General features: G+C 32.0%; 2 protein-coding genes across 2 annotated transcripts; one reads left to right on the top strand and one right to left on the bottom strand.

Annotated features, from left to right (window-relative positions):
• The first annotated feature begins 1,059 nt into the window (after positions 1–1,059).
• LOC125809120 (uncharacterized) lies at positions 1,060–1,965 on the top strand. The gene has a single exon (XM_049488759.1). The coding sequence runs from the start codon at positions 1,060–1,062 to the stop codon at positions 1,963–1,965; it is 906 nt and encodes a 301-aa protein (XP_049344716.1).
• Positions 1,966–6,261: 4,296 nt separating this feature from the next.
• Positions 6,262–7,470, bottom strand: LOC125809106 (elicitor-responsive protein 3-like). Its single transcript, XM_049488749.1, has 5 exons — positions 7,351–7,470; positions 7,026–7,091; positions 6,762–6,888; positions 6,526–6,643; positions 6,262–6,407 (listed from the first exon to the last, which is right to left on the bottom strand). The coding sequence occupies exons 1-5, from the start codon at positions 7,415–7,417 to the stop codon at positions 6,381–6,383; spliced, it is 405 nt and encodes a 134-aa protein (XP_049344706.1). The 5' UTR covers positions 7,418–7,470; the 3' UTR covers positions 6,262–6,380.
• Between the last annotated feature and the right edge of the window lie 6,908 nt (positions 7,471–14,378).

Below are 14,378 nucleotides of genomic sequence, written 5' to 3'. Positions count from 1 at the left end.
ATGCAAAAACAAAAACATATAATTACCCCATACCTAACAAAGTATTAAAAGTGAGACAAATACAAGGATATAATTATTTTAGTAAATTTGATTGTAAATCAGGATTTTATCATCTAAAGCTAGAAGAAGAATCTAAAAAATTAACAGCTTTTACAGTACCACAAGGATTTTATGAATGGAACGTACTACCTTTTGGATATAAAAATGCACCAGGAAGATACCAACATTTTATGGATAATTATTTTAACCAACTAGAAAATTGTATAGTATACATAGATGATATATTGTTATATTCACGAACAGAAGAAGATCATATACGATTGTTAGAAAAATTTATACATATTATAACATACTCAGGAATAAGTTTAAGTAAGAAAAAGGCAGAAATAATGAAAAATCAAATAGAATTTTTAGGAATACAAATAGATAAAAATGGTATAAAAATGCAAAACCATATAGTACAAAAAATAATAAATTCTGAAGAACAAATAGATACGAAAAAGAAATTACAATCATTTTTAGGATTAGTAAACCAGGTAAGGGAATATATACCTAATTTAGCAGAAAATCTAAAACCTTTACACAAAAAACTAAAGAAGGATGTAGAATATTATTTTGATAAAAAGGATCAAGAACAAATACAAAAAATAAAATCATTATGTAAGAAGTTACCTAAATTATATTTTCCAGATGAAGATAAAAAATTTATATACATAGTAGAATCAGACGCTAGTGAAATAAGTTACGGAGGAGTATTAAAATATAAATATGAAAAAGAAAAACTAGAACATCATTGTAGATACTACTCAGGAACATTTACAAATCCTGAAATAAAATGGGAAATAAATAGAAAAGAATTATATGCACTATATAAATGTTTATTAGCCTTTGAACCATATATAGTATATAATAAGTTCATTGTAAGAACAGATAATACGCAGGTGAAATGGTGGATTACAAGGAAGATACAAGATTCAGTAACAACAAAAGAAATACGAAGACTAGTATTAAATATACAGAATTTTACATTTACAATAGAAGTAATAAGTACTAACAAAAATGTCATTGCAGACTACATATCAAGACAAAGCTACACAGACGGACCTAGACAAAGATGAAAAAATATTCAATGCTATAGCAATGCTTTGTACAAAGATAGATAATATGGACAAAGAGATACAAAAAATGAAAGGTCAGCAGCATGACGGTAAATATGCGGAGCTAAGTCGATCGGAAGACTTAAAAATTCCAGAGCTAGAAGGTGACGCTGGGAAACACCGAAAAACCCAAGCTAACAATTTATTACATGCAGCTACAGGTAGCACATCATCTACAAAAGAGGAGAAAAGATATGTCAATACAAATATGAACAAGATATTCGAAAAACCATTTATACCCAAAAAACAAAACCCCATATTTGTACCACCTCAAATAAATACCTATAAGGAAAGTCTAAACCAGGACAAAAAGACCTATAACCATATAACCAGAGCATACATAGAAAATATCCACAAAATACAAACCTTTTTAAATAAAAACTCCAGATCAAAAACTACCCAAAATCCACATGAAGATTATATTACCCAAGCTTTGCAGGGATATAATAAACTAATCGCTTTACCTAAGACAAATGCAAACCTAATAGCAACTTGCTATAACTATGGATTATTGAACACAGTATATACCCAAACTGGAGATGAAATAGCTACGATACCAGAGTTACATAAAGCATTCATGAACTATAAGAGAATAACTAAAGGAACTTTGTTCTATATAAAGTTTTATTCAGCACCAACAGAAATACTTTACGACGAAATAAAACCGATTATCCAAGTTATAAAAATTGGACTAACTAGAGAAATGATTATACCGGAAAAAATAGAGGAGCAAGAGGAGATACAAAAAGTAAAGTTAGCTTCCTATATCACGGCAAGGTATAGGATGATCCTTGGCAACGCGAGGTAAAGCGTTGTATCATCACTAGGGCTCATAGTGGTGGTTGTCGGTTAAAGAACCTCCCACATAAGTTATTTTACTTTTATATAAGTATAGTTGAGTCGTTATTGTTTTATCATTAACAAGCTAAGTTGTTTATACTGTTTTACAAGCTATATATATTGCATGCGTCTTATTGCTATATATATTGAGTTCAGTTAGTCATGAGTCGTACAGAGCCGAGGTAAGTGTTATCTTGTATTTCCTTTCAAGCTTAAGTTGTGTTTTGGCTTTCCCGCTTGCATACTCGTACATTCCATGTACTGATGCCAGTTGGCCTGCATCGTTTGATGATGCAGATTCAGGTACCCCGGATCAGCAGCCTGCTCGTTGCTGATCCAGCTGAGCACTCCAGAGTCAGTGGTGAGCCTCCTTGCATTCCGGAGGACTCAATTATTTTGTGTTCTTAGTTTTTGTCTTATTAGGATGTTGCGGGGTCTGTCCCAACATCCATCTCAGTATTTTAGAGGCTTCATAGACAGACAGTCAGTCAGCTAGTTTTGAGTCTCGTATCTATGTATTTATGTAAATATCCTATTTTGAGATTTGGGTTGCCTTATGGCCATATTTTTATAAGTTAAGTTGTTCTGTAATATTGCATTTTATAGAGTTATTCTGTTGAGGTTTCCGCTGAGTTAAGAAAGCCAGGCCAAGGGTTCGCTTGGGGCCAGAAATGGTCTCCGGGTGCCGGTCCCGCCCAGGGTGTAGGCTCGGGGCGTGACAACGCTTTTGGCGTACCATAGACTCTGTCCTTCAATGACTATTTATTGGAGCATTTGCAGCTTAATTAAAATATTGGGTCAACAAATACATCTGGCAAATTATTTGCAACATTTTGCAAATGAATTATCTCTTGAACTTCAAGTTCACATTTTTTTTAACGAGGATCTAGATAATTCACCCCACACATAATTTTCAGTTGCTAAACATATCTCCCCCTAATGTTAGAAAATCTAACATTTACCCCCAACCTCATTTGGGGATCCATCTTTGTGCGTGGTGGACCAATAAAATCATATGTGCACACATCAAATGTTTAGATGGAATTATTTGGCTCCTAATGCTGAACCAATTGTGATGGGAGAACCTTGTTGGCTTGGAGGCGAACAATTTCTGCATACACGTTAAATAAACTCATCTCATACCAAATTTTATTTGAGAGATTTGTTCTCATAATCAATGGTCTAGCTATAATTGGAGGCGAACAATTTCTGCTAAACCAACCAGTATTATCAACATAATTTTATACTTTGGAACTATGCTCTTAATTTAACAATTTGAGCAAACAACCTTACAAAAATCAATTTGTAAGTTGATACAAATGCACATGCGACCATACCATAGATGCATCTATTAAATCATAATAGTAAGCGATCCACATGGCAGGTGAATGAGCCCATATTCACCTTTTTATATGTTCCAAATAATTTCAAGGGATACAAGTCCAACCTTAGCTGGTACAATGATCATTTTATCACGAGAACAAGAAACACAAGAGAATTCTTGAAGAATCTTTTATTTATTCAAACATATAGTCATGTGAATTCTCAATTTCTTTTGCATCACATCTAAACCAGAATGGTCAATCGGTTATGCCAACTGATATTTATTCTAGTAAACTTCTAGTTTACTTTTGCACGTCATGTCCATATCTTTATACAATAAACAAGAGAAAGACGGGTAACCTTTTATGTAAATATTCATAACTCGCTTTGATTGTAGTAATTTGAAGATATTTAATCTTTCAATAATTTACGGTTTCAATACAATAATTTTTTTCAATTCCTCCGAAACTTTAAAAGTTTCTTTTGAGACTTACTACAACCTCAATATTATGAACTATTTTCATTTCTAGATAGTAACAAATTAGTTCTCCCGAAACTCTTAATTAAGTTTGTGTACTGCCACAAATTTCACAACACCATTCTTATGGTGACCATCTCCTTCAAGGAGAATACATGCAAGAATTATTTCTTGACAACCAATGACAAATTTGTGTTGCCACACAATAATGTTTATTTCGGTCATGACCACAACCTTTATAGGAAAGAATTATTTCTTTCTTTTGTTAGCAATAGTTCATGATAGAACATACCACGATATTTGTGATGTACTCAAAGTATATGACCAAATAATCATTTTTCAAAATATTTCTTTTCAATCTCTCAAACTTCCCGTAGAGGTGAGATATGACATTTATCCAACAATACATGAACATGTTCTAATCCATACGAATACAAGTCACATTTTCTTCAAGAAATGGATCATAACCATTTGTACATGCTCCATAAGTTTTTATTAGAAAATCATTGTCATGCTTTGGCATTATCAAATTTATGTGACTCACCTCAACATTACTTTAAGAGGTCAAAGGTACCAAATGTACTACCACTTTGTATTCCTTTATTTTGTTGAAGGATTTACAAAACTTTTCAAATTTGGGTTGCACCAACAACAATGTGTCCAATAACTTCTCATACCACTTTGATGGATAAAAAATTACCTTCACATTAGAAGGAGCATCTTATGAAACAATGTGTCCAATAACCTTTCTTACCACTTTAATAGATAAGTTACCTTTATATTTGAAGGATCATCTTAAGAACCCATAAAGTTCTTCCTTTTAATTACCACAATGATGACCATTAACATTTTACCACACCCATATTCATACATTCATACACTTGTCATTTTTCATACATATTATGCACTGCTACCACATTCACATAAGAGAATGGAACAAATTAATTGGACAAATTTCATGACTTTCAGTCAAAAGAATACAACTTTATGTTAGTCATCATCATATCATCACTATAGTGCATTAGGACTTAGACCCAATGTCTTGCCCATATAAACTCGTCTTTGGTCATAAATCAATGTGACTTGAACCCAACTTCTTATTATCATGGTGCACCGGGACTTTAACTATGTGTCTTACCCACTTGGTGCGGTGAAACTTGAATTCACCGTCTTACCCTCAATCAATATCTTGATAAACCAAATACGTTACCAAAAAAATAATTATCGAAAACCATAAATATAACCTGAGTTTGACTTAAAGTACAAGAAAAATGAACAAAATCAATTAATTAGAACAACATGTTGGAATCATATAAAAGTCCTAAGTTAAAATAAATTAAAACCTTTTAACATTCCTTCTCAATATTGTTACGAAGATTAACATAATATACTAACCATTTTAAAATAACCACAAAACAAACTTTGTTAGTACAAATAAAATATTAATAACTCATCAAGTAAATGTTTAGATAAAGATAAATAAAGAAGTGCAAAAGTACTAACCAATAATGATAATCCAATCAATATGTATATGCCGCATAACTCAATAACTTATCTTTTAATAAAATAAGATCATAAAGAACAATTTCTTTTCAAATTATTAACTTATAAAACTAATTTTACTTTTTAAATATATAAGTGATCAATCCGCTGGACTCATATAATTTAGATGGTAAGAAAACTAATGATGCATAATCAAAAGTAAAATATAAAATAGATTATATAGTAATTTACCTTGTTTCTGAGAGAAAATAAACACAAATATTTTTACCTTCTTTATATTTACTTTGCTTCAATCCTTCAATAGTAGAACAATCGTGCTGATAACGTGTTGTAAAACTAAAGCAAAATAAGACAAGAAATATAGAAGATGAAAGCAATAGAAATAGGCAGACAAAAGATGAGAGTTTTTCTTATTATTCCAAGTCTTCAAGTCTCTACAATATGAAACCTTATGCCTCTATTTATAGTGTAACATAGAGGCATACAAAAAGTTAGTCATAAACATGACATTAACATGAATATAATGGAGGAGGTTATGGAAGTGAAAGGTTACAAGAATAATGGTTGTAAAGGTGGAGGTTATGATTATCTTCATAATGGAGGAAAGTAATGGAGATAATGGGTGAGAGTAACTTCTTGGTGTAATGGACATCCACACTATAATATTTTATAACACTAGCTATATTTTCATATTATTACAAATACATGAAATACTACAATCATCTTAAACGTAGAATAATTTACTAATTTTAAAATACATATTACAAATATTAGAAGCAAACATGCATGGGAGATAACATTCTAAGTAACAACAATTAATTAACTAAAAATTGATGATACAAATGTAAAATTTTCTAACGCGTATATTTCAATTTTACATTAAATTCATATCGAAATAATACAAAAAAATTACAGCATAACTAATGCGTATGTTATTCACGCAAAAAAAACTGAGAAATTGATAATTGAAACAAACAATTCAATATCATTTCATAATTTATTCCTAGGACTATTTCTTGTTGTATGGATAACCCAACGACCCTCTCATAAACTCAACTTCTTGGGATGAACAACGTAAACTAGTAGTCCTCGTCACATTCATCCCTCTGCAAGTGAGAAGAATATATTAATCTTGATCGATCTTGTTCTTTTATAAAAGTTACTACTTAAAATTACAAAAAGAATGATTGATTTCGTTGTTAAAGAACAAATAATTTATGTTACCTCCTCGCGAGTAAAAGTGAGGCCAATTTTGATGGATCCACAATTTTCATCATCATTGTAAAGGTCATACATGGTTGCTTCCACTTCTCCTTCGCGAAACACTTCCTCTAATTGAATTCTGTTTTGATAATTGAATATCGAAAAGAAAAAAGAACCATGTATTAGAGACTATAGATTATTTACATAATATAAAGTTAATGTTCGTAGTTGAGAAAGGAATTAGAGAGATTATTAACGTTGTTTCTCCTATGAAATCGTCATCTTGAAAAGTATTTTCATCCATAATCTTGATGTGAACCTCGTCACAACCACGAGTAACAGTGAATAAGAAGGAATCATTCCACTCAGGGTCCTCTCCTTCACCTATAACAACAAACTTATACTATTAAGATACGAGTTTAATTAATTAATAGATTATATGACGAATTGACAATCATAAAAAACTTAATGTTGTTAAGGGACATTTTGTTACTGATTAAAGTTATGCAGGTATTACTAACCTGATGCAGTACTAGTTTTCTTCTCTTCAGTATGGCAAGTAATGACCACATATGGATTCATATCAGCTGTTGTAAATATAACAAAAAAATAAGTTGAATTAGTTGATCGATTCATTTGATTTTTAAAATTAACAAGCGGATTCAGAACTTGAATTTTTTTGTATATGTATTTTAATTATATGTTGTGCATATTTGTATGATACAAATTAATAACATGTTGAAAGTTAGATCACATAATCTACTTCATATTAGAATATCGTCTATAAACACGATCACAAATATAATCTGAAATAGAATAAAGAAAATGTGTTAGTGAGGAAAATACTGAGCCAATTTTGATCTTCAAGGCCTCTTGCATATCCAATATAAACTTCAAGTTGTCCATAAGGCATCTTTTGATTCAAAGAAGAATAAGATATATAATAGGAAGAAAGTAAAATAGATTTCAATACAATTCTTTTTTATTGTTTTGATTTATCAGTTTTAGATCTGCTTAATTTATAGTTTTACTAGACCAATCAAAAAACACATGTGTTCACTATGATCCGAAAATATTTGGAGAACAACCAACTCGATGGATATAGAACGCTAATCTTTTTCGTTTTTTCCCTTTTAGTTATTCTGTGGAATATTATATTCTTAATGATATTAATTAATGGGAAGTAGTAGTGGTTATCCTCATAAATCAACTGCCTCTTCAAATTCTTTTTTTCTTTTGTGTTTTTATTATTTTTATTGGAATATTCAATTACAAATTAGGTCTTGATATAGTACGTAAGAAATTAATTTCTCTGCATGTGCGTTTGCACGTGAATTCCTAGTTATGTAGTATAAGGTATTATGAGATAATATTGATATTATTAAAGTATAATTTTGAGTTAAATAATGTACATAAAAATAAAACACAAGTTACTTTGAGTGATTTTTGTGCATTATGGATTGGTGACTTTTGATAAATACTCTCAATCTGGATAGAACTCTATCCTTGAAAGTGTATCTCTCTCTATATATATACCAAATGGGGATAGCCTGTGCTTAGCACGGGCCCAACACTGTTAAATTAGTAAGATGTGAAATGAAAAATCATATCGGACAATGTCGAAATGCTACTCAACAATTCAGCTTGGCGAGTTAATTGAGTACAATACTACTACTGCTACATATGCTTAATATAATAATAGCATACCATTATATATATTAGCAGTACATACAACAGACATATGTTGTCCATTGTTACAATACATGCTATACATAAATAAATAAAAACTATAGCTCATAGTTTCAAATACATCAGGAGCATATTGTAGTTCAAAAGTTGAGCAAAAGTCCATGCTTGGTAGTCAATCTTCTACATTCCCAAAACGGTACCATGAAGAGACGTGCAAATCTCCGGGTTTGATCAGTGAAGCTTCAATTAAAGAGAGACGAATCAATTCGAGGATGCACATATGAATAAAAAGATTAGTAAGAGCACACTATAAATGTCTTTAAATAGAACTCGCGAAAAAATGAATCATGTGTTGAAAGTTTTGAAACAACTTAAAAGTCATTATGATTTATCATCTGCACTTTTTCTTTTGAGGCTATAAGTTTTTCTACAACATAAAACAATAGTCCATTAAGTTGATGACATACATTACTTGGATGGACACTCTTTATATTAGAGTTGATTTTACTTTTCCTTAGTGCAACCAACAACTATTAAAAACATAAAATAAAAATAAAAAAAAGATAAATGATTCAACTCTACAACAGGTCACTAAGACAGAGATTTCTAAGGCAGACTTTGGTTCCCATTTTGGATATTAGATACTACATATTTTTAAATGAATATTATGATTATGCATTATTCATTACATATATTTTTTCACTTATATATATCAAGTAGAAACCAAAATTACATCAAATGGGAGAAAACATAAGGAGAAAGCCTAAAATAAAATTTAAAATTGAAAAAGATTTTAGCATAAGACAGAAGAAAAGAAATCTGAAATTTGGCCTTAACACACACTGTGCAAAAAGTAAGAAACATATGACGCATTTTGTAAGTTTATTTAGATTTCATCACCTTGTTACTGCAGCATTACAAATTAAAGAAAATACTCTTCAATGGAGTTCTTATTTGATAAGAAAAGAATATTTTTAGGACATCAACTGCAATACAAATTTCTACATTTATCAATATAACTGTTCATTGAGTATATATCTTAAACCGATAAATAAAGTAACAAATAGTAATACACATGAAACAATAAGAAACTGCGCGATTATGAAATACAACAACAACAAACTCAATGTAATTTCATTAGGAGGAGTTAGCCTCTTCTCTTTCCCTCATAAAGTGAGGTTTAACTCGGCCCTTTTACTCTTCTACCGTATACTCAATCTCTATACTTTCTTATTTAAGGTCATGTTAAATTAAAGTTATGCATGTCATGTCAGTCTCTATTTCGAAACATAGGATCATGATGATCAAGCTTAAACTAATCGAGTTCCCCATTAGCATTGTACTTGTAAGTTTGAACTTTTATTAGTCACAATAAATTAACCAGAAATCAGTAAGTCGACGAAGAATTAGAATTAAAATTTTCAACAAATTACATTCCACAGAAAGGAAAATCAGATAAAAAGACAGGACAAAGAGAATTCAACCGCTACTCACCCACTTACCAATAGTAAGCCCTCACTTGCAGCATCAGAGATCCATCAAATATGATCACAAATTTAAATGTATTTCCAAAATTAAACTGTCTGACTAGAAACCATCCTAAATAGTTTTCAGAAACCTACTATATCCATTCGCTCAATTCTTAATTTTTGACCCCGCTTTCCCCCTTTAGGCAAAACTTGTTAATTTGAACAACCAAAAAGGTTAGCTTTAGACACGTACGTGATACAAAAAGTACAAAGATACAAAGCAGTCAACCATTAACAACAATACATTAAGTAACTTTAGCTAGCTATCCCCTTATTCAAGCTAGTCTTAAATCAACCAATAGGAGTCAGGAGCCCAATTTTGAGAAAATAGTTAGTCAAAGGAGCTACATGTCATGTCCCGCCATTTTGCCTGTCAAATTCGGCACTGAAATAAGGGTGAAGAATCTAGAATTATGGAGAGGTTAGTAGAACACTCTAAAATTTTCTAGACACTTTCAAGAAGGCCATATAATTCCTTAGACTTTTCTTTAGAAGACTCTAGAATAACTAGAAAGATGTCTTAGAAAGCCTTAGAATTCTATAGACTAATAGAGAATTCTAGAATATGGATTAAAGTATAAATGCTTTAGGGACTTCTAAAGTAATTTTTAATTACACTTTAGTCCCTAGGTTGTAGTATAAATAGATGGCGCATTCATTTGTAAGGCATCCAAGCTTGAAGCAAGCAATCACTCAAGTTGTAAAGCATTCTCCAAGCAATAGAAAAACCTTCTTCCAAAAGATCTCTAGATCTTTCTTTACATTCTCTTAGCGATCTTAAGTTCAAAGGCTTACTTGAGATTACAAGATTTTGAAAGAGTAGTGAGTAAGTTGTCAAGTGTCGCACGGAGCTTTAACAAAACTCTAAGTCCGTGATATACAACTATGCACATTCTTAACCAACTTTTAAGGTTTCTGTCACTGTAGAAATGATATTAGTTCTAGAAACAAGCTATAAAAGCTCACATACCAAAACCTAAATTGCTTTATTTAGCATCATTCCCCTAACTAAATACTTTTTAGAAACCTACTATATCCATTCACTCAATTCTAAATTTTTGACCCCCCTTTAGGCTAAACTTGTTGATCACATTTATAACTACAAAAGCTAGGCAAAAAATTCAATACCATCCACCTCCAACACTTCTATTGTAAAAATCACCCGGGTCAAAAAATTGATCATCTTTGAACTTTTAACCCCAGACTTACTCCCTTCCCGCAAAACTTCACAAAAAGCTTAACATCACCCCACCTCCGACACAATTCTTGTAAATCACATAGATCAAATAAACTAATTCACCAGAAAACCCTACTACAACAAACAAAAACACTTATATATGGGCAATTTACAGTTCACAGTTCTCCGAAATTCGAAAAGAAAAATCCAACAGATTAGGTCAAATTCATATACCTTAGAGAGTTCAAGAAGAGCAAGAACTTAGGATGAAGAAACATGTAAACCCAAAGTAATTTTGTCCTAATTTCTCTTTCAATACTAAAAATCAAAACGTTATAAACCCATAAAACAGAATTTTTCAGTTGCATGAGTGAAACTCTTATTTCGATTTTTCCCTTGCTCACAAACGATGTCTGATGAAAAAATTGAAGCTAGGGACTTCCATTTTAATTTCCCCTTATGGGCACAAAGAAAATTTGAAGGAAAAATTGATAGATAGAAGAATAACAAAGGGAAAAGGAATACCTTACAATTGAAGCAACACTCTTCAAAAATTGAAGATGAGAAACTTTGAGTAGATGAAGAAGAAAGTAAGAACTTGAATTGCTGCAACACTTTCTGAAAATTGAAAATGAGGAGACTTTCGAGCAGATGAAGAGCAAAGTAACTTATAGAAAGTGAAAAAACTAAGACACGTGTGATTATTTACAGTACATATGTTTTTATAAAAATGAATAAAATTAATACCCAATCAAATTGGGCCAGAAATGACCAACTATTATAAGGCCTCAAGATACAATTTGTATAGCTTTTATTTAGTTCAACTATTTAGTGGGTCTCAATGTACAATTTGTATAGCTTTTGGTCCAACTATTTAGTGCAATACTTGAAATATTCTTGTAGAGATTAACACTAGATATGGCCTCATCCCCAAATACTACCTTTGCCCTCTCCTCATTTTCTCTCTCCATCAATTTATTGCAATTTGTTCTATTAACTTGAAATTATCAAATTACTTAGTTTGGAGGACATAAATCCTCCAACTAATTCAAACCTTTACGATTGATGAAATCTTCAAAGGCAATGTTCCTTATCCTGCTCCTAACTCCAAGTACCCCTCTATCATTAGATCTAAGTCTCTCATATTGTTCAACATATGTCAATTGTCGAAGAAAATTTTTACAAATCTGAACATACCATACCTGAGAACTGGGAGAATTTATTGAAGTCCATGGAACTTAAGGTAGTTGATACTAGCTCTGTCCGTGTGAGGTGGTTGAAACTCCCTCTCTTATTTGTGAAAATGAATTTTGGTAGTTCATGTGTTTGAAATTCTACAAAAGGTGGTGGAATAGTGAGAGATTCCCTGGGCACCTGTTTGATGGCCTTCATCCTCCCACTTGGAAGAGGCACACCAGCAACACTGCAGAAACAAATGCATTCCTCTTTGGACTTAGATGGTGTATTAACAGTGGTCATAATCTCATCATCACTGAGATTGATTCCCTACTCCTTCGGAATTGTATTAATAACAGTTGGTCCACTCCATGGAGGATTAAGGAATCAGTGGAGGAAACTAGAAGATTGATCTGGATACATGATGTAATTATTAACCATTGTTTTAGGGAAGCAAATAGTGTGGCTGATAAATTGGCTTCAATGAGCCATTTTGTTGAGGAAGTTAAAGTATTTACACAACCAAGCACTGTTCCCAGGCAGATTAGAGGCCTACTAAACACTGAAAAATGGCAATTTCCCTCCTTGAGAGTCAAAAAAAGAAAACCGAGTATGATTTTCTTTGAGCCACCTTGAGGTGCTTCTATGCGTTTGGCATTGTTTGTGCCTCCTTTTGTGCTCGTATATTATGCAAATCTCATTAGGAAGGCAAGGTAAAGTCCTCCTTCCTCTTTTCTAATCCACATTAATGGCAATGACAAGACATCTGTTTATTTTTTTTAAAAAAGATTCACAACTTGGGAAGAACGTGATGTTCTAGTTTTGAGTTGGCTATCTGGAACAATAACAGAAGAGGCAATGTTCCTTATTATTGGATGTACTAAGTCAAAACATATCTTATAGTCATGAGAGGGAATACGTTAGTTTAACCAACCAACAAACTATTTCCTCTAAATAAAGGACTATATTTGTGTGATGGAAACCACCTACTGACCTAAACACTCGACTACTCGAGTCATGATGGCACCTAAAGTCACGACCTAAGCCTCGGGATCCACACCAAAAGTCCTTTTAGACAAAACACGACGTTCCAGAGCTAACCGAACTGTTTGAATTACATTCTGAAACCATCTACCTGAAGTTTTGAACGAAGTCAACTATCTAAGTTTCAAAAGCTCCAAATCATGAGAAATCGCATAGAAATCAAACGAACAATTAGGCAATCGAACTGTCAGTCCCAACAAGTAATAATTGATTTGGAGTCACTATAGAAACACTTTAAATACCGAGAATAATACAATAAAAAGGAAATGACCTGGAGGGTAATTACACCTATTATTGGATGATATATACTCAATATAGATAACTCAGCAAAAGGAGAAATCTGGAAGAGGTGATATAGGGGGTGACAAGGGACAAAGATGAAAAACGAATAGTAGGTTTATGGACAATTTATTTGCAACACAAACATAATTTCTGAATTATGGGCACTCCTAAATAAATTAAAGATTGCAATCAATAAGCACTACAGGATAACTGTGAATTACATGGGGATTTTCCTAGGAATTAGTATGAAATTCACAGGAAACTTATTTAATTTTACTGCAAATTTTCATCCTAATCCCCATGTAATTCACCATTTTCTTGTAGTGAGGAATCTAACACATTTTGAATTTACTATCGATTAAGAGGACTATTCAATGTGAAACGATCATCCATCTTATTCAACTATTTTGTCTGAATGCAGGGAACTACTGTGACAGCTAGCATAGGTGCAACACAGTTGTTGCGAAGAAAATCAAGTGACAGATATTCTGGAGAAGGAGAGATCTAAATTATGAAAGGCTAACTACTTTTTGTTATGGACAGTTCCTCCCCTTTTTGTACCTAAAAAAATTGAAAGCAGACAATATACAAACTCTTTTTATTAGGCTAATAAAGCCCACTAGTACTAATAAATATTGTAACAAGTATTATGCAACCCAACACCCCTTCCCAAAAACTAGAGTAGCAATACTCTATCAGATCCTTGTATTGATGTATATGATGCATATGATGTTGGTATTAATAATTACCCTGAGTTTTTAACATAAATAGGTTTTTCTTTCAGGAAAAAGTTTAGGATTGACTAGTCATTTTCTTGTAGGAAAAAGTTTATAACTCTATAAATAGAGGTTTGTTCCTTCTAACTTAATCACCATTCACAATGTAGTCCTAGGGGCTTTGAGATTTTTGGTTAGGGGGAGAATTTTGGGACTTGTGTAAACCTCCCATGTATTCTGATTGAATTGGTTGTGGTTATT

This window comes from Solanum verrucosum, unplaced genomic scaffold (genome assembly GCF_900185275.1).
Source record: "Solanum verrucosum unplaced genomic scaffold, falcon-dt-bn FXZP01000248.1, whole genome shotgun sequence".
Classification (NCBI taxonomy): domain Eukaryota; kingdom Viridiplantae; phylum Streptophyta; class Magnoliopsida; order Solanales; family Solanaceae; genus Solanum; species Solanum verrucosum.
Note: the sequence above shows the minus strand (reverse complement) of the source record. Positions and strands in the feature narration are given on the sequence as shown.